Source organism: Aplidium turbinatum, chromosome 5 (assembly GCF_918807975.1).
Source record: "Aplidium turbinatum chromosome 5, kaAplTurb1.1, whole genome shotgun sequence".
Lineage (NCBI taxonomy): Eukaryota > Metazoa > Chordata > Ascidiacea > Aplousobranchia > Polyclinidae > Aplidium > Aplidium turbinatum.
The window spans coordinates 511,802-533,626 of NC_137476.1; the positions used below are offsets into that span (position 1 = coordinate 511,802).

The window sequence follows — 21,825 nt, forward strand, 5'->3', positions numbered from 1 at the left end:
ATTTGACATGTGCTTCACGTTGACGCAAACTATACGTTGTACTCGATGACCGAATACTTTCGGATTTGGAGCGGTGGGAATGGGTACGCGAGGACGAGTGATGCGAGCGTAGTGGAGGAGTTTTAGTGTCTGTCCTCTCGCATTCCGTGAACCACTGTTTGGCTCTATCAGCAAATTCTTCTTTACCTTGAATGTAATCCCGTTTGGTTGAAAGGCCTTCTGGAATTTGTTCATTGTCAGGGACATCGACACAAAGCGCCATTAAAAAGGCATAATTTTTGTCAAATTCTAACAGGATAGTCTGTACTTCTGTGAAGTTTTCACGTTTGCTTATCAGTTTTTCACCATGCTTGTAGCTGTCTCTCAAAGTATCAGCTGCTTGTTGAATAGCTTCGGCTTTGGAATCCATAACTGTGTATGCAAATCCGCTTCGTAACAGCATAGGCTAACTTCAGCAAATGAGAGATGTCACGTAACACTGATGGGAACTTGGTAAGTAAACGCAACTTTGATCGTCAGGTTGGTGAAGATCAGCAATTCGGTTCAATTGACGAAATCAGCTTCAGTTCAAAGATGGTTTAGCTTTGATGTCAAATTTGAAAAACGATGTTGTGTGTAACGCGAACACAACAGGTACGGTGATTGCGCCGGTGACGTCACGATTTTCCAATCCACCCGGCAAGACTGAGCAACTGTTAAAGCACGCAAACTTGAAGAAATCACTCGGTTTCCAATGACTGCTTCGCAGCAATGAAGTTTATACGGTTTTTCTGTCAAGAAATAACACAACATAAGACACTAGTCACAATTCAGCAAGCACAACAGTCGAACTGATAAACGTATCAAATTTGTTGACTAACAGTTTTCAATCCACTGTACGGTACACAAGTTCCACAGGTTGGCCAATGACGCACTGAATAAATAAATTCGCGATGTTACCTTTCACAATTAGTACGTAGGCTATCGTACAACCATTACGCTAGACCAGCATTATAAACAAAGAAACGTGGCAGTTCACATGGCCTAGTTAAGATCGGTTTACGAGAATTAATTTCCATTAGGCTGACAAATTATAAACTGGTCAATAATTCAGTAGTAAACATGAATCCACAATTCACGACACAAATCAATCAATCATACAATTCAGAATAATAAACGTCAAGCCTTAAAGCAGCCGGCGGCCATCGCAGACATGGCCGCTAAGTAGTGCTTGAATGACCGCCGGTGCTACCTCCTCAGTCGGCCAATTTGGCCGCCGATTTCTTCAGCTAATTATTTAATTTTGCAATAGAATGATCGTGGATTGTGCGGAAACATTTGCTATTGTATGGAAAATATCCAGCTGCGATCACCGGCTATAAGACTTGTTTATTCCCGACGTTTATTTTAACTAAGTGTTAATCCGAAGTGCTAATTTACATTGGCTGGCAATATTGTCGTGTTTATGTTGATTCAATGTTGTCGGACATTGAATCGTTGTTAAAAAGGAGAATTACCCAGACAACAAAATTCGTCATTTTTACCCTGATTTAACCATTGCAAACGTAGAATCAATGTAAAAATGACGGATTTTGTTGTCTGGGAAGGATAGTTGACATCCGAGGGGAAAACACGTGTCTTCAGAGTTGAGAAATGTTTCCGCTGTGGGTTAGTGACTTCACAGTTCACACCCTAAATGATGACATCATAACGGTATAAATGGTCAGGTTTTATGAAAGGTGGTATGCAGTTGAAACAATTTAGTGTCGTTAGATGGTCCCGCAATACCGGATTACAATCCCGATAAAACAGTTATTGCGTGGTACAACGATTCTATAGCAGGACGCCCACCTCCCAGACTTCAATAACACTAAGTGATCATTTTGGCATTGTTTCAAGTTTAATTTTATTTACTTGTGCTATCGTTATTTTGGCCTCCAAGCACGCAGATTTGGCCGCCGAGAAGGAGCTCTCGGTAGGCCACGATGGCTGCCGGACAAAAACACGAGTTTTAAGGCCTGAAACGTACCGGTAGTATAACCGGATCAGTAATGCCAAATGATGCACTTGTACGCGGAGGATTCTATAGTGATTGACTCTGCAACATTTAAGCTTGAAATATTAGCCTAACAACAATTTACGCACACCAGAGATAGGCCTACGTTACGTTTGTTCACGGTAGAAAGTCAACATTCAGCTACAAAAAACATTATTACATCACAAATAGGCTCAGCAGTAAGTTGAACTTTGAGAGATAGCAAGCTGCAAATATGGAATTCAACTTACACGTAAATATTAGGCTATCATAGCAGTTGTCAAACTTAAGTTCTGTAGAAATACATAACAGAGAAGCAGCTAACAAAGCATAAACATCACTCAATCAATTTTCATTCACAAACTACCAATGCTGCCACAGCAAATTTGGAAAAAGCACAAGATTTAAGAAAAAAAAGCACAAGATTTGGATACAAAAGCACAAGATTGCAAAATTGAACCTTTGCGACCGTTTTGTGCCAATTTGAAGAATAGCATGACTCTGAAATCAACAGTTTAGAGAAGATACATGCTTACTAATCACTGTTCTCTTTCGATTCGTGATCTTTAACGTAATTTAATACTGTATTACAAATCTCACAAAAGGCTACATATTGATCAGTTTTGTCTTCTTCTAGCGACCTTTTAAAATCAGGATCATTCAACCATTAACGATTAAAAGGCTGTTTAATGTTTATACCACTTTTTCGTTTTGGGACTTGGTGAATGAATGTTATTATTTGATGCTGATGTAGGCCATGATACGGTACTCTTTCCGCTGCTCTTGTTATCTAGTATCGAGCAACACAACCTCTGAGTCTGACGACGAGCACATACCGTACTCTTTTTAGATCAAGTTTTTAGCTAATATTATCAGGCTTGATAACTCACTGAGTAAAATTGGTCAATATGGCTAAGTACGGTACAAGAAACCTAGTTACCAAAACCATTTAGTTCCAGTGTTTAAGTTCTCTACCAAACTCAAACTATGGTAGCAACGATCGATTAATTTGACTTTGATAAAAAAAACACAAGATTTAGCCAAAAACCGATCGGAAAGCACAAGAACACAAGATCAAAGGTAAAAACACAAGATCTTGTGCTAAAACACAAGCCGTGGCACCACTGCAAACTACAGTAGGCTAACTAACAAGTTCGGCTAGCTGGCAAACTAGCAGCAAAAACGAAAACGTCTCGAAAGTTCCATAGACAATCTCATGGTGAGTGTTGCCATTTGCAAATCAGCGATACGACGCTAGTTGGCGAATACACAAATCAACGGGAGTAATCAATCAATCAATCATCAATCAATCAATCAATCAATCGGCAGCAGTGGCCGAGTGGTTAGCGCGTTGGGCTCGCAGTCGAGAGCCTGCATGTTCGACTCCAGCCACCCGCACTGCTGTTGTTTCTCTGGGCAAGAAACTTTACGATAATTGCCTCTACCCAGTGATCGATTTCGAGTAATGGGTAGTACCAAATTTAAGTCATAAGCAGAGTAGACAACCGGAAACAGACATTGCCGTCGGCTGCAGCGTGGGTCAGGTGTATGTCGGAAGGCGTACAGTCCAGGGGTCGGCAACCTTTCTTCAGTCGCGGGCCAAAACAAAACTGCGCAGATGTCAACGGGCCGTACAAGTTTTCCATTTGCACTTCCGTTTTCTTTACTTTTCATAATATTGTTAAAATTGGCGTTCTTATCAGAGTATCTCCATATTTAGCTACTATAGGCTTATATAGATTAATATAAAGAAAAATAGTAACAATTGGTAACGAAAAACACCAAGTACTTTATTTATTGACAGCACAACATTAATGTGATATTTGATGTTGTTTCCTGCTAGAAAGTTTCTGAAGGTCAGGTGATAGGTTGGATGAGGCAAGAATCATAACATCTTGCAAGTGGTCATCAGTAAGTTGTGTTCTCAACTTGCCGTTAAATATACGGTTAATTGACTATTACTAACGCAACTCATGTAGCCTGCAACTAGCATGCAGTAAATAGGCTAATATAACCGGACTTCAAGGTGAAACTGCCAAGTACCTTGATGCTACCTTCTGCAAGCTTAAGCTAAATTTTGCCCCAAACCTAGTTTACTATAACAAAGCGACCCGTGATCGATAGGTCGCGGGTACAAAGGCGCTTTGTGATAATTTCCTATGCTTGGTGGATTCTAACAAGTAGCAAATTCTTCAAAGACAAGAATCACTTGTTGAAAAAAACGGAAAAATGGAACTGGGAGTAAATTATAACTCTAAAAAATAAAGTAATTTAAAAGTCTGGACCGGCTGTCACTAAAAAGGCCAATTCCTGCTTCCTAAGCTACACATATTTCTAAATTATCAACCTTCAAACAAACTAATTCTTAAAACTTCAAATCTATCAAACTATCTGTCAGGCCTGCAACGTCGCTCTCTCTAAAATGCAGTTCGCAGAGAAAGAATATCAAGGAAATTCAAAATGGCGACAATGCCCTAACTAAGCATTGTTGCGGCATAAGTACACAGGCTACGTGATTACAAGTGAGCGTTACGGATAAATATGGAAAAGTAAAAATTGCGAAAGTTTTACATAACATTTAGTAATCTTAATTCTGTTATGTAAAACCAAATGGCAGCATAAAATAATGGGATGTTCGTTTTGGCCCGCCAACTACAATTTGCAAAAATGCTGCGGGCCGGATAATTTTGCTTGGCGGGCCGGATCTGGCCCGCGGGCCGTAGGTTGCCGACCCCTGGCGTACACCGATGCATAGCGCTCAAGTCCGCTTTCCCGCAATGCAGGATAAAGATAAACAAACAAACAAACAAACAAAATCAATCAATCATTTTATTTTTCGTCATTAACGCGTCCGGGACGAAAAAGATACTAACTACAAAAATCGATATAAACCTACCAGCACGTTAACGAACGGGAAAAGGTGGCAAAACCTTGAAAGGTTTAAAACGTGCCTGAATGAAAAGTTATGTAGTAGGCTATATATCAGTAGTTAGCACGGCCACAAAACCCAAAAAAACAAATAGCAAAAAATAAAACAAAAACAGAGAGAAGCACACATGTAGTAATGAATGACAGCCTGCAGTAAAACGAAAGGTAGGCCTATTCGAAGGGTAGGTTTAACGAAGGTAGGCCTAACGGAAGGTAGTAGGCAGGCAGGCCTAACGGAAGGTGGTAAGTACGGTAAGTAAGGCCTAAGTAAGGTGGTAAGTAAGGCCTAACGGAAGGTAGTAGTAGGTAGGCCTAACGGAAGGTGGTAAGGGAAGGTAGGCCTAACGAAAGGTAGTAAAACGAAACAATAGGCCTACATCGATAAAACAGTGCTACCACTATCTTAAAATTGTACAGCTACCAAACCTAGAAGTGAAATAGAAATATAAACTTTTTTTGAGTGAAAACATTTGCAAGTGCAAGGGCGAGTAACACTTTATCACACAAAAAAGAAATTCAAGACTTTAACATAGCCTATGTTAGAATTCCTTGGGCTTGTTTGATGAGGTTTTAATGACATTCACGTGCCATAAGCTTTAGAGCCGAACCAGCGCCACTTGATCATGAGGTTTCTTTGTGCGCAAAGTTAAACACTTAACCACAGAGCTTTTCAGTTATATTGATTTCTTTTTGTACCTATACTTGTAATTCCAACACAATACAAAACATCACTAACATTTATTCATGTCAATTCAGATGATATTAATTTTTTCAAACAGAAGTAAGCAAACTTCAACATGTAGCCTGAGTGTAAGAGGCAAAGACTTTGAAAAACAATGCAAGATGCACAAAGTAGGGAAAGGCGGGGCAAGTTGTGCAACGGGGAAAGTTGTGCAAGTCCCCGTTTGAAAGGAAATAAATGGCGTAATGAATTTTTAACGCCATTATTATATTTTACCTATAATGCCTTTGAAGCACGTGAATCGCAGTTATCAGTTTTTTGGGCAGGTTAAGCTTGATCAATGATATAAGGTGTTTAGGTCTTAGGATCTAAATTCGGATGCAAACAAAATTTTGATTTTTTGGATGCACAGTAGAACTAGTCAAGCTTTAGCAGTAGGGGTCAGTAGACATATGATGTAGTTGTATTTTCGCAGGTAAAATTTTTTCGTACATTTGTTAGTTTTCTTGAAATTTGTTGTTCTTTAAAAAAAAGTGTGAATGGGGCAAGTTGTGCAATTGAGGACGGGGCAAGTTGTGCAACTGTTCCTGTAAACCGCCTTTGTTAATTTACAAATGTTCCAGCCTATTAGCCATTTTTACATAGTTTCAAAGTCTTCCATGTGAATGAATGTAAAAAATGACCAGTGAATGAATGTAAAAATAGCTGATTTGTTAAATTGTCTGTATTTTTCTGGCCGTAATATGTTGCTCAACTTGCCCCTAGTCAAAACGAACGATTGTTGTTGCTCAACTTACCCCATGGTGCTACACAGCTTGGTCACAGCGGTAAACCATAATCTCTTCGTGGGAAAATTGTAACATAAGATTCCCGCATCCGTTCGTCTGTATGTAATGACCGAAAAAGAAACACTCTTCTGAAACGTCTATTCAAAAAGTATATTTCTGTAAAATTAGCCCGCGGCTATCGAAAATGGGGTGCAACGCGATACACCACTAAAAACCTGTCACTACAATCCAAACTACTTAGATAAAGACGAAATTTTTGTCCAGCTGACAAGCACAAAGCAAACAGTTAAATATTTCACCAACTTTCAAGCAACCATTTTACGAATGACTAGAACACATTGCTATATCTCAAACTCACTTACGCAGTTACTGTGACGTCATAGTGAACATTGTGAAGTAATTCTCAACAGGTGTGATACAAGTCTTACGAACGATGGTGCAATCTTGGCTCATTCTTAGGAAAAATTCCATGACGTAATACGCTAAGATTCAGTAGACCTGAACGGTTTTTATATGACGTTTGATTTGGTAAACAATTGTCTGGAACATAGCGGCCCCTAGTTATGACACGCTGACATGGCATAACTAAAAAAGAATTGACGACAATTGTGAGCCAATAAATAAAAACACACGACACACAAATTGTTTGAATCACTCACGTTTAAGTTAATACGCAAATACAAAGGGCATGCAAAGAATGAACAGCAATAAGAATAATACGTGACGATACATAAAATTGGTACCATAGGTACACGCAAAAATGACGCTATATACAATTGTTGCGATAATAACCGACTGTTCTGGGCTCAGACAAGGGTCGGCCACCGCAGACAAAACCAGGCTCAAACCCTAACACTTAAGTGTTCTTTACGGGGCGAGGCACGAAATATCCCTCAACACGTAGGCTAGTCTACTTTCACTTTCCCCGTACTCTCATCATAGTTCCAGACGGCAACTTTAGCTCTACGAACCACAAGCTTCCCTTTCCTAATTTGTGGAACTACCTCATGCACCCTCCCAAGTTGATACTTCCCACGTTGACCAATGTGTTGGAGAGAACCCACCACTACAAGTTGACCTGGCTCCAAATTCTCTGCCATTTTTAGCCATTTTTTCAGGCCCTGAAGCCCTGGCAAGTAAAAATCGATCCATTTACTCCAAAACTGCTGAGAAAGTGACAAATTGAACCGATAATCCCTTCTTAATTGGTCACGATCATGTGGTTTCCCAACAGCACAGTATGGGTCCAAGTATGGGGTCAAAAGTGAGGCAGGGGTGATGACAGTAAAATCCCTAGGGTCGTCACTCAAAGGTACCAAAGGGCGTTCGTTCACGATCCGAACGGCACTGCCTGTGTACGTAAGCAGTTCAATAAAATTGGGCTTATGTATTGAAGTGTCCAAAATGTGAAAAAATGCAATTTTAAATTGTTTTACCATTGCCTCCCAAGCGCCACCTTGCACCGGATCATACGGAGGTATAAATTCCCAGTTTATCTCTCTCTGTCTCAGAGCGTTGTGAAATTCAGTTGATTTTATCAACTCGGGTAACTTCTTAGATGCTGCCTGAAAGGTGCTTCCATTATCGGAATAGATAGCATTAACCTGCCCACGTAAATCTGTAAACCTAGTAAAGGCAAGTAAAAAATCACTCAGCGACAATGATGTAACCAGCTCAACATGAATAGCGCGAGATGCCATACATGTGAACAAGAGTCCCCAAGCTTTTTTGTGACTTCTACCTTCAACAAAGGTTAAAGGTCCAAGATAGTCTAAGCCGCAATCAAAAAAGGGTTTCCTATGGGCAGTTGTGCGAGACAAAGGTAAATCAGACATGAGCTGCCTTATAGGCCGCGCTTTCTCAATTGCGCATACACCACAGACATTAAGATACCTCTTCACGGAGGCATTACCATTAGCGATCCAAAACTTCTGTTGCGTAGACAACAAAGTGTGCTGTACTCCACAGTGCGCATTTCGATTATAATGCGACAGTACAACAAGCCTAGTGAAGGGGTGTTTCGAAGGCAAAACGATCGGATGATTTGCTTCTAGAGAGATCTCGGGAGAATTACTTAAGCGCCCTTCAATGCGGATTACACCAGCGTCATCTACACAAGGTCTGTACTTTTTAGGTGAACGCAATTCTTTCAAGCGTTCCCTCTCACGTTGCGAAGCGCCAACACTACCTCGCTTTATCACTTCCTCAAGGGCATCCGGCGATCGTTTGGTCATTAAATATACCACATCGCCATACACGCTCTTCTGAACAAACTTCACAGCCAACTCTAAAGCACTGTTAAGATAAGATGCATCCAGTTTTTGCTTCACAAAGCTATACTTTCTTGTTTCACAGTACAAAAATTCAACAAAAGCAACCAAATAAGCGATTCTCTTTTTCATAACATACAAAGAAGGCGCAGCCTCGACCAATCTGTGAAGGCCACCCTGTCCAACGTCAAGCGACTCTTCTTCGTCACGAAGATATAGGCTATAGACAGGTACTGGAGTGGCGTTTTCTACAGATGGAATTTCTTCACACTGATAGAGAAGACTAGAACCATTCAACCACAACTCTCGAAATTCTTTCTTTGTAATAAGATTTGGCCGTGTGCCAACATCAGCTGGGTTCATATCGGTAGGGCAAAAACGCCAATCCTGGGCTCCAGACAACACTAAAATATGCTTAACTCGACGCGTAATAAATTTATTCAAACGTAAATCAGGGTTTTTAACCCACTGCAACACAGTCCGAGAATCACACCAAAAATATTTAATGCATTCAGGCGTCTTCAAGGCCTCGTAGGCCTGCTTTACGAGTCTTGCTGTATTCAAAGCGGCAACAAACTCTTTCCTAGCTATCGGCCAAGAAAACTGATTTTTTACAACAATGGTAGATTCACCCAAAACGAAAGACACACTAGGAACTCCATTAACCAGTCTACGTAAGTAAACAACAGAAGAGAAAGCTTGATTCGAAGCATCACTAAACCCATGTAATTGATATGAAACAACATCATCCTGACTACACACACCAGAGTTTGCAAAATACCATCTCGGTAACGAAAAATCCTTAAGCAGGTCCAAAGAGCGAAGTCACGACTCCCACTCTTTAACAAAGCTATCAGGGACCTCGGTGTCCCAATCAAACTTGTCTATCACCAATTGCTGAAGTATCAGGCGTGCTTTTAGAAAAAATGGCGCTCCAAAGCCTAGCGGATCAAAATTTTGTCCAAGCTGACTGAGCATACTTCGGCGCTTGTGTTTAGCTAAGGGCTGGAACATGCGATACGCATCTCGTCAGACTCGATTTGCCACACACAACCCAATGTCTTCGCTGATGGCAAAGTCATATTTTCAGTCTGAAAGTCAATGTCACAAATCAAAGGTGAAAGCATCTCATTATCCAAATTTGACAAGACAATCATAGCCTCCTTGTTAGCACTCCACTTAACAAGTTTAAACCCACGGCTATCAAACAAAGCAATCGACTCATGCGTGATTTGCTGAGCTTCCTCTAAGCTATCAGCCGAAAATATAAAATCATCCATGTACATATTATTTGCAATACTGCAGAGAGTCAGTTCACCAGCACCGCTGGGATTTTGCTCGATCATTTTCTTTATAGCCAAGCAAGCGATATATGGGCTAGGCTACTCTTTATTCTCCAAGGGTGTACGCAAAAACGAAAGGGTACCATTCTACCATTTTCAATGTCATCATCTTCAAACCACAATATACGAAATAAATCCCTTTGTGACTCAGGTAACTATATTTGAAAAAAGCATTTAGTCACATCAGCCATGAGCCCAAATCTACCAAGCCGAAATCTAGCCAAGACATCTACCAGAGGGTTTAACAAGTCAGGACCAGAAAACATTACATCATTAACACAAGTTCCTCGAAATTCAGACTTGCCATCGTAAACAATGCGCTTTTTTAATTGTGACGTCACAAAGTATGGTAAATACCACTCAAATCCCTTTGCATTTTCTGCTTCACCAGCACGCTTGATATAACCATTAGATTTAAGATCCTTCATGGTGTCAGTAAGGAAACCACGATGTTCAGGTTGTTTTAAAGCTTTCTTTCTTAACCCTTTGCTTTTCAACGTTTTTTTGGAAGTTAACTGCTCAAGGGGGGGCCGTTTTTGGATCAAATTCAATCAGCTGTTACGTGTTATCCGCTGATGCTATTTGAACAGAAGTTGCACTGGTGTGAAAGCAAATCATTTGTATATAAGTTTGAAAAGTCATTATTTTAAAATTTTATATGTTAAACTTGATATTTCAATTTTTGCAAAGGTACCCAAAAACGACAATTTTGATTTAACTTGCCGCTATTTAATTACCGTGCTAATCCGATTTCATGCAAACTTCTGAATAACAAAGAGCTCGATCGAACGCACGAAGTGTGTGTGCGGTGTGCCGAATCATTGCATTGATTAGAATTTACGACTTGCGAGCAAATCTTATTGTAAGCTACTCACTGATTCTAAAATAGTTACAATCAAAGTAACATTGTTACACGAATTTGAAAAAAAAACAAAACTGCGTTTGTTGTCTTACATTTTTATCCTAAACTAATGCATTCCCAAACTCATGGCTAGCTTCTAGTTTTATGGAACCAAATTTCTCATAAGTAACACCTTAGCCTGCTTGAATAGCTGTTTACATCTTCGTTTGTGTATTTAGGTCTACAATTGAGTTTGTAGTATGAATATTTTTAGTAGAGAGAAGACAGTTGAACAAGTTGTTGAAATTATCTGAAATTTCTAAGTTCAAATTAGGTGCTTTTGAAATTGTGGATTTGTGTCAAGTCGCATCACAAATATCATGCAGGCCACATCATAAGTCATTTCGCTTACGGGTGTTTATAAACATGACTCATAAATTACATCCACAAAAAATACAGCATTTATATCAACAAAGCTAAGTTCGAAGCTCACTTTTTATTGAAGATTGTGTCAATCAATTCGAAATAATGCAACAGCGAATTGCCGCCAGCGTCGAAATAATGCAACAGCGAATTGAGGAACGTGCGTAAACAAAGGAAATGTGAAATAACCCACAGTCAGCAAATCTACATAAATTTAACGTTTACAAATGTTGAATCAATGTAAAAGGACTGGATTGCTGACTGGGTCCTTATTGTTTGAAGCACTAAAAATACGCGTAATATCGACAACATCAGCAAGGCAGTGATTATGTTTCTGGCCAAAAAAAAAAAAATAACTTTTGACTTCAAAGATAAAAATGATTATAACGAAGCTTCAAAGTTTGTCGTAAAACATTTTACAGAGATACAATAAACATAATCATTTTGTGCCAGATTGTGAGAAGACTTCCTAGATTCTTTCCAACCATTTGCATGATTGCAAATTATTTTCTATAACTCTATATTGCTAAAAAATGGCTTCTTTGTTGAAACAACGTGGCTACAATTCTATAAGAAATTCTTAGGCCTACTACATTGAAGTAATGAAATTTTTTTTGTGATTTTGCTGATGACGTTTTACAATATCCGAGAAGTAAAAAATAATAATGATGAATTATTTTATAAAACCGTGGTTTGCAAGTGCTTCACAAAAAATTGTTGAGGGAAAATTTACTATTAGACGTAAAACGTTTGTAAAAGAAAATTGTCGGTTTACGTATTTATAATGTTTATTGCGCTGTTATCGAATTATAAACTGCCTGTATTGTCTACCTTTGTGGTTGCCGGCCAGCTTAGAGCAGCATGCAAACCATGCGTTTTTGGTATTTGCATCGTGTTATGATTCTCGAAAATCTCCCACAAGGTCTTTATTTTTATCGTGATATTTTTGTGCCTTGTCTGTCCTGAACTTGAAGTCATTGTGCAGCACAATCCACATCGGTTTTTAGACTCAGTCTTCATTGAAAATCTTTTGTGTGGTGCATCATTTCAAGTAGTGTCTTCCCCTAAACTGTTACACAAATCGCCCAGAACCAGAACCATCGTGTTATCTTACAGCAGTTGAGAGCCCGTTATTGTATGTGTGGAATTATTACTGTAGATGTCTGACTAAATTCATGCCAAAGTTGAGCAAATTCTGCTTTCGGGATCCTTGCCGTTATTTACGGTATTTTTTGTTGATAAGTTTGGGCAGCATTTTTCCAAGATAAATGAAGACATCGGTATTGTTCGTCACTTAGATTTAGTTTTCTCAGCATTGTTTATTCATTCTTTGATCCATTAGTTTGTCCCACTTTTGGTATAATCGGATCGTTTATAGCCTAAATGGCGGGTCTTCACAATAGCCGGCCTCTTATACATTGGCGCAACGTATTCAGATGTTGAATCAATGATGAAGAAAGCTGATTTGTTGTTTGTCTTATGTGACGCCTAACTTTATGCCTCGTCTACAGTACAAAATATTTTGTAATGTACATTGTGTACATTGTACATTTTGTTTGTAGGCCTACATTACAAAATATTTTGTAATGTAGATGAAGCATTATCATCTTTATTTTGCGCTCTTTGGAACAAAACACAGTGCACTGTGAAACAAAAATACAGGACATAACAACAAGTAGGCGACATAAATCAGTGAAGGGACGCCATCGAGTTAGCTGCTACGTGTAAATGAAGCCTATCTCATAATTTTGAGTATCTCACAATTACTGTTTGCAAAAACGCTATTTCTCCGGCTTCTCCCAAAAGCATTTGCAGTGATACATTTCCTCAATTGCAAGTTTTGTCAATGAGAGCATTTCCATAGAACGTTTATTTCGAAACCAAGTTTTCGTGTCTTTATCCAAGAGAAGATTTCTTATTGTAACGTTTTTTATTCGTCAATGAATATTATCTGCTTGAAACAACTGTTTTGAATAGTTTGTGGCCTCCATAGCCTACTATTTTGATCGTGGATTGCTATTCTTCTTTGTAGAGCTGATAACGCAAAAAACGTTTGCTATTATTGTTTCTAATTAACAGCTTTGCGATCACTGGCTTTTCTTTGTAGCATAAGAAATAACGCGCTTTGTATTATTGAGGTCAAACCAAACAAAAGAAAGCAAGAGAATGCTTCTCTCTGCTCGCGCATATCGATGCACGAAGCAATTATGAGCTTATGGCTTGTCATCGCAATGTAATCCATTTCACGCTTTGCTGGAAGTTAGCTAGAAATAGCAAAAATTCACCAAAATCTTGAATTTACAAGAAAACTACACAACTTTTAGCATCAAATTTAATATCATCAGATCCGCCTGGCAATTTTAGGAAAAGTCAAGAAAAACCAAGTGCATGGCGTTACTGTGCTTCAAATAATTAAAGGAAATATGAGGGGGGGGCCAAATCCGGCCTCCCTTTGAGGAGCAAAGTGTTAAAATAGCTCTTTCTGCTGTTTTGCATATTGCTCAGCAAGTGCATAAAGTTTAGAATTGACAAGAAATCATTAAGTTTGAATCACTGCATATAAACGTATTCAAAGCTTTTACTTCGGCCGATGCCATTTCACACTCCGTAATCTACGCAGACGCAGGCAATGATTTTGTCGCTGCAAAAATGCGTTCATTTTGAAAACTGCTGAGTTGGAGGCAACAGATTATCCCGTGTTTAAGTTGAACCTGTCTTTTTGAGGTGAAAATCACTTGCGAACATCTCGACCTATATGCGAGTATATACGGTATAATCGATAAAAGACTATAAAGACTTTCGATAAAAAACAGAAAACACTTCGCCGTTGTTAACGCTTTGAAGGTAAGTGTTTTAGTTTTATTATCTTTATCCTGCATTGCGGGAAAGCGGACTTGAGCGCTATGCATCGGTGTACGCCTTCCGACGTACACCTGACCCACGCTGCAGCCGACGGCAATGTTTGTTTCCGGTTGTTTACTCATGACTTAAATTTGGTACTACCCATTACTCGAAATCGATCACTGGGTAGAGGCAATTATCGTAAAGTTTCTTGCCCAGAGAAACAACAGCAAGTGCGGGTGGCTGGAGTCGAACATGCAGGCTCTCGACTGCGAGCCCAACGCGCTAACCACTCGGCCACTGCTGCTGATATGATTAGCAAAACGAGGTTAATAAAACTGATAGCCGATTTCCACTCTGCTTGAGATCATGATTTTTTTGCGTTTTATTTCGATAACTTCACTGTCTTGATGGTTGTTATTCACTCGCACGAAAAGGGAATGAATTGGCTTGTTTTCCAACTGTTCCAATTATGAGCTAACAATGTCAAAATTTTTACCACCAGCCGTAGGCCTACTGTGTGCGTAGAACTAATCGTTTCAAGCAGCAGTTCTAATAAATTCCTTTTTTAGACCTAGGTGTTAATATAAACAAGAGTAAGCTTAATCAACGACTATTTTAATTGAGTAAAATAGCGTTATGGTTATGACGTCATCACCTTTCTCGCCCCCAAGGTTTTTTGAAAAGTCGGCGCCTATGGGAACGTGGATCTCATATCGTTGCATTGATAAACACGGTACTTTGAATTGGGATAGACTTTTAATCTAGGACAGAAACGTTCTTATCGTGACAAAAGAAAACCTGTGTGTTTACGTCATTGTTGATAAAGCGATTTGCAACGCTGTCACAATAGCTACAATTCTAGAAATTAAATTTTAGCTCGATTCTCGTTCAAACATTTTGTTCGTTGTGGAGAATCACGTGACCCGATTCCTTATTTAGGCATGGCTGATGATGCAGACGAGGGCACCCTGCAACTTCTTCACAATAACTTCCCTCTTCCAAATTGTCTCGCTTTGAGTTGGACATAGCCTATACCAATAATCCACCGATTCAGCTAATCGACCGATTATACAAATAGCCTAATCCACGAACATTATCCTCGAACTGAGAAAGCTTTTTTGCGAGGTTGATTCGGGCAGTTTCGCACGTAGGCCTACTTGTAGAGGCTTTGAACCACTGACGCAGGAACGATCTGTTATCGAGATTGACAGAGTGAAGTTTTCCGATTGTTGTTGCCAGGGAATTATTCTATCCACTAAGTGCCGCTGAATGGAGAACTATCTGTTACTGCCAATTTTCTTAAGTTAAGCCCTCTGCGTTCATTTGTGACTCGTTTGTTAATATTTGGATTTTTTCTCTTTTGCCGACCACTGTACTAAAAAAGCCACCTGTTTTTGTTTCTCTTTTATATTGTTTGGCCTCTTTCGCATCTGCGTTTGGCACCTGTGGTCTGTTTTCGTTAAATCAGTAACTTATTAGTCGACGATACAACGTCAGTTTTCATTGAATTATACAACCATTATGACCTATTCGTTTTTCAATAATTGTCAATCCTTGAGAAAGGGAATTCGTAAATTGTACTGTAAATCGATTTGTTTCATTCTACAAAATTGCTTTTCTCTGGACGGTCGCAAATTAAGAAATCTCAAAGTTACCTGTGTTTAAAAGATTGTCTAAAAACGCACATTAAAAGAACACGTGAAAACCAATTCAAATTCATGTGTCGTGTTGTTGGAAGCAATCTAGACAGAAGAAACTGACCAGGCAGTTCAATAGAGCGAAGGTCAACGACAAACAAAATACGTCACTGTAACGTAGCAATCAAATAGACAAAGCGGACGTTACATTCAGTTTTTAGACATTTCAATCAAGAAAGTCGTCGTTGTTGACAGTGAGCGAAGTTGAATGTCAAGAAAATGGCAACAAATTCTGTAAAGGAGACAGACGTGGCAGATAAATCAAATGCCGAAGAATCAACAAATCCAGAACCCCAAACATCAAAGGTGACAACAAGATCACAATCAAAAATGCTCTACCAAGCAGAAAATGGCAGTCTGCACCCAAGCGACAGCACCAGCAAAGTTTCCAGCAAAAGCCGCTCCTCTACAATGAGCGCTAAAATTAAGAAGGCGGTAATATTAGCTCGATTGGAATCACAAAAAAGGATCTGCGAGTTGGAACAAGAGCAAGCGAAAGCAAGGGCAGAATTTGAAACAATGGTCCTAAAACAAAGTCAGCTACGTGAAGAACAAGAAAGAAAATTCCTGCAACAAGTCCAGGAAGCTAAACTAAAGGCAGAGCTCCAAGAGACAATTGCCCAACTTTCGGAAGAAGATGCTGGTGAGCGCTATAAAATGTCTAAAGACAATGTTGATATAAACGGACAATTTCAATCGAATTTAGCAACTAATGTAAACAATAATTCTGTGTATCCTATGTTATCCCAATTAACGTTGAGTGGCGTAGAAGCCAGGTCTAACATTCACGAATCTATTGTCGTTTCAAACAAAATTAATCCTTCACAAACAGTAACAAATAAATCGTTTGTGAGACATGAGCCGAGTACGTCGTATGCCCAGACCCCTGTACTAAATCAAATAAACAATAATCAATCAGTAAACTCGAAACAAATTCCAAATATTACTATCAACCCGTCCCCACTGTTGTCTGTAGAACCCCCAATCTTTGATGGAAATTCTGCTGAATACTGTGGTTTTATAGACGCATTTGATACGTTAATTGATTGTAATTTCACAGAGCCTAAACGTAAACTTTTTTATCTGTTGCAATACACCAAAGGCTCTGCGCACACTTTGGTAAAAGGGTGTCAATACATGCTTCCCCACGAAGGTTACACAAAAGCAAGAGCTTTGCTACAACAAACCTTCGGTCAAAAATTTCAAATAGCTCGCGCATGTGTTGATTCCGTCATAAACGGCCCATCTCTTCAAAATTCTAACAAGGATTCTCTAATCAAGTTCTCTTCGGAACTAACTTCCTGCATATGTACTTTGTCTGGCATGAATTACTTACAGAAAATGGACAACATGGATACCATAACAAAAATAATAAGACGCTTGCCAAGTGGCTGGTATTCTGGCTGGTTACGCGAAGTTGACGTAATTTTGCATGAAAGAAATCAAGAAATAAGCCTTTCAGATCTCTCACGGTACGTCTCGCGCAAAACGAGAGAAACGACCAATTTGGCATGCGATATTCTAAAATCTACTAAAAAACAATTCGATGATTCCAACTCCAAACGTAGGAGCAGCGTAACCTTTGCAACGCAAATAAAATCGTCGAACCATGAAAGGACATGCCATCTGTGCAGAGATAAACATTTTCTCAATCAATGCAAACAATTTCGAATGATGAATATTGACCAAAGGCTTAAATTTGTAATCGACAACAAACTCTGCAAGTGCTGTTTAAATGCTGGTCACTGGGCATATCAATGTAAAAGGAAGGACCCTTGCATAAAACTAGGATGCACTGAACGCCACACTACTCTCTTGCATCCCCCAGATGCAACACAAATCACCACAAATATCACACCTAAAGACACAACTCAAAAAATTAATATCAATCAACCTACACAAGCAATACGCAATGGGTTTGTCAACACACGAACAAATTCTCGCAGTCTGCTTCCCATAATCCCAGTAAAGGTTCGCCTGCAAGGAAGTAATCAAACTATCACTACACAAGCGTTTTTGGACAGTGGAAGTACAACATCTTTCATAACAAATGATTTGATAGAAAAGTTGCAAATTGCCGACTGTCAAGAAACTAATATTTGTACCACCACGCTAAACAACACTGGCAAACGTAACAAGGTAAAGGTGGTCACAAATGTCGAAATGTCAGATTTTGACGAAAACAAATACATTTCTCTAAGCTCTCTTTACTCCACTTTTCAAATTCCTGTTTCAAATACAGATATTCCTACCCTAGAAGACACTAAACACTTTCCAGAATTTGCAAACATCTCGATTCCCGATGTTGACGCAGAGGTAGGACTCCTTATTGGCAATGACAATCCGTACGTTCTCCAACCACAAGAAGTAATCCAAGCAAAAGGTGGCTATTATGCCATCAAAACGGCCATTGGCTGGCTAGTGAATTGTCCTAACAGCAAACAGGATCAAAGTAAAACTAAAAATTTCTTTACCAAAACTTCTACCCATCCAATGTGCGACATGTGCTTTGACGCTGTTGACTCGATTGTTAACTGTAAACCCGAATTATCTGTCCAACAAGCTCAATTCATGAAATCTGTTAACTCTAGTATCAAACTTTTGGAAGACTCGCACTACCAAATCGACTTGCCCGTTCGAAATCCGGACCTAAAATTACCCTTTAACAAATCTCAAGCTCTCCAAAGAATTAATTGCTTGAAACGAAAGTTTAAAAGGGACGCTAATTTTTACATGGACTATAAAAGATCTGTTGATGACATGATCATGAATCAATACGCCGAAAACGTTACTGATGTCCCTGGAATACATGGAAAAACGGCCCTGAATTTCTATGGAAACCACAATCCTCAATGGCCTAAGCAACCAGAATTTCTCGAAGTCGTGGACAATGACCCAGAAATTAAACAACCAAAGCAAACGTGTTTTGCAATCCAAAGCGAATCCCACTTTCTGGAAGATCTTTTGGGTAAGTATTCTTCTTGGTACAAGCTGAAAAGAATCGTTGCTTGGCTTTTCCGTTGTAAGCATAAATTTCTGACTTTAAGACTCACTAACCTTGCAAATAAACAAAATGCCCCAGCACACAATCTTTGCTTGTCTCCAGATGAGCTCACAAAGGCACAAGACTTTATTTTTACCTTTGTTCAGTCAAAACACTTTGCCAACGAAATCAGCCAACTGAAAGCACAAAAGCCATTAAACAACTGCAGTAGCTTAATAAAATTCGACCCTTTCTTAGAAAACAATTTACTAAGAATTGGTGGCCGCATCAAAGCTGCACCTCTCAAACACGATGCAAAACATCAAATTATCCTTCCAAATCGCTCCCAAATAGTTCCTCTCATCATTCAAGAAATGCACGACACATTTGGTCACAGTGGCAGGGAACACGTCCTGTCTGCCCTGCGCGAAAATCTATGGATTATAAAAGCCAATTCAGCAGTCCGCAAGGTTTTATCCAAATGTGTTGATTGCCGCAAAAGAAGCGGAAAACTCAGCACACAAAAAATGGCTGATCTTCCTAAAAACAGATTGACACCAGACAAACCTCCATTCACCTATGTTGGTGTAGACTATTTTAGCCCATTTATTATTAAAAAGGGTAGAACAGAACATAAAAGATACGGTGTCATTTTTACTTGCCTTGTAATAAGAGCCGTACACATTGAAATCGCAAACTCTCTTGACACTTCATCTTTTATACTCGCTCTACGACGATTCATCGCAAGAAGAGGGCAAGTAGAAGAAATTAGATCTGACAATGGTTCAAACTTTGTTGGTGGTGAACGAGAAATGAGAGAAGCCATCAAATCATGGAACAACAGTCAAATCGAAGATGCTTTAACACAGAAAAGCATCAAGTGGATCTTTAACTCTCCAAGTGCATCCCATCATGGAGGTGTGTGGGAAAGACAAATCAGATCCATTAGGAAAATCTTATCAGCTATCTGTAAAGGCCAAACTTTAACAGATGAAACGCTGACTACCTTCATGTGTGAAGTAGAAAACATTATTAACAGTCGTCCACTTACAAAATCGTCAGACGATCCTAATGACATGGAGGCTCTCACACCGAACCATTTGCTTCTTCTAAAACAGCAAATAAACCTTCCTCCAGGCTCATTCACAAACAAAAAAGAGCTTTACTCTCGAAAACGCTGGAGACAAGTTCAATACATGGCCGACGTCTTTTGGACACGGTGGGTAAAAGAGTACTTACCTTTGCTCCAGCAAAAACAAAGGTGGACCAAAAAATCTCCTAATCTGACTGTGGGGGACATAGTTTTAATCGCAGATAACACACCCCGAAACAATTGGCTCATGGGTCGCGTAATTCAAACGTTTCCCGACAAAAATGGCATTGTCCGTAGCGTTAGCGTTCAAACTAAACAGTCCTTGATTGTCAGACCAATTCAAAAGTTATGCTTGATCGTTCCTGCAAAACCAATGTAAATTTGTGCTGATTTTGTTTTCTCATGTTGTTTATACCTGTGTATTTGAACAAATGTACGAGGCCTTAAAGGGGAGGGAATGTTACTGCCAATTTTCTTAAGTTAAGCCCTCTGCGTTCATTTGTGACTCGTTTGTTAATATTTGGATTTTTTCTCTTTTGCCGACCACTGTACTAAAAAGCCACCTGTTTTTGTTTCTCTTTTATATTGTTTGGCCTCTTTCGCATCTGCGTTTGGCACCTGTGGTCTGTTTTCGTTAAATCAGTAACTTATTAGTCGACGATACAACGTCAGTTTTCATTGAATTATACAACCATTATGACCTATTCGTTTTTCAATAATTGTCAATCCTTGAGAAAGGGAATTCGTAAATTGTACTGTAAATCGATTTGTTTCATTCTACAAAATTGCTTTTCTCTGGACGGTCGCAAATTAAGAAATCTCAAAGTTACTTGTGTTTAAAAGATTGTCTAAAAACGCACATTAAAAGAACACGTGAAAACCAATTCAAATTCATGTGTCGTGTTGTTGGAAGCAATCTAGACAGAAGAAACTGACCAGGCAGTTCAATAGAGCGAAGGTCAACGACAAACAAAATACGTCACTGTAACGTAGCAATCAAATAGACAAAGCGGACGTTACACTATCCTCGAAATCTGTTACTCAATTAAGCCCATAGCCTACCTTGAGAGTCGAACCAGCTGTGCTTCTGCTTGATCTTGCAAGTTCTTTCTTTGTGAAGTCAAGCACCAAACCAATTGAGCTGTCATTTTGAATTCGAAATTCGTTAAATCAGCAAATAATCCTAACTTATTAAAAGATTGCAACAAATTTTAAGACAATTATTGTTAAACACTACCCTCCAGTTGCTAATAGCCTACAGATAAAATCTTTTCTGTTGATAATAATTTATATACAGTGGAAACTCGAAAATTTAAACTGAAACGCAATAACCTACCAGAATGTTTTAGCAGTAGGCTATATTCCATTGCAGTAGGCTACAGTGGCGTAGCCAGAAAAAAATTGGGGGGGGGCAAATATTCGATGAATTGAAGAGAACAACAAAGTGTTTGATTTAAGACATCTCCACCTATGTGCAGTGGCGTATCTTGGTGGGTTAAGCAAGGGCAGCAATAAAGCTGGTGTAGGGTTAGAGCGTGCCGAAGGCACGCGTACTCTAGGGGGTCCGGGGGCATGCTCCCCCGGAAATTTTTGCAAAATTACAATCAAATAATGGATTATAGCGCTTCTGGAAACACTTTCAGGGTAATATTTGTATGAAATTTATTAGCAGATAAACAGCTATTAACTTATTAACCCTTTGCTTTTCAACGTTTTTTTGGAAGTTAACTGCTCAAGGGGGGGCCGTTTTTGGATCAAATTCAATCAGCTGTTACGTGTTGTCAGCTGGTGCTATATCAACAGAAGTTGCACTGGTGTGAAAACAAATCATTTGTCTATAAGTTTGAAAAGTCATTATTTTGAAGTTTTATATGTTAAACTTGATATTTTAATTTTTGCAAAGGTACCCAAAAACGACA

General features: G+C 39.2%; 1 protein-coding gene across 1 annotated transcript; it reads left to right on the plus strand.

Moving 5' to 3' along the window:
- Window positions 1-16,049: 16,049 nt before the first annotated feature.
- On the plus strand, window positions 16,050-20,285 carry LOC145770147 (uncharacterized). The gene has a single exon (XM_082581734.1). It carries the CDS (start codon window positions 16,050-16,052, stop codon window positions 20,283-20,285), a length of 4,236 nt encoding a protein of 1,411 aa, XP_082437860.1.
- The last annotated feature ends 1,540 nt before the right edge of the window (window positions 20,286-21,825 follow it).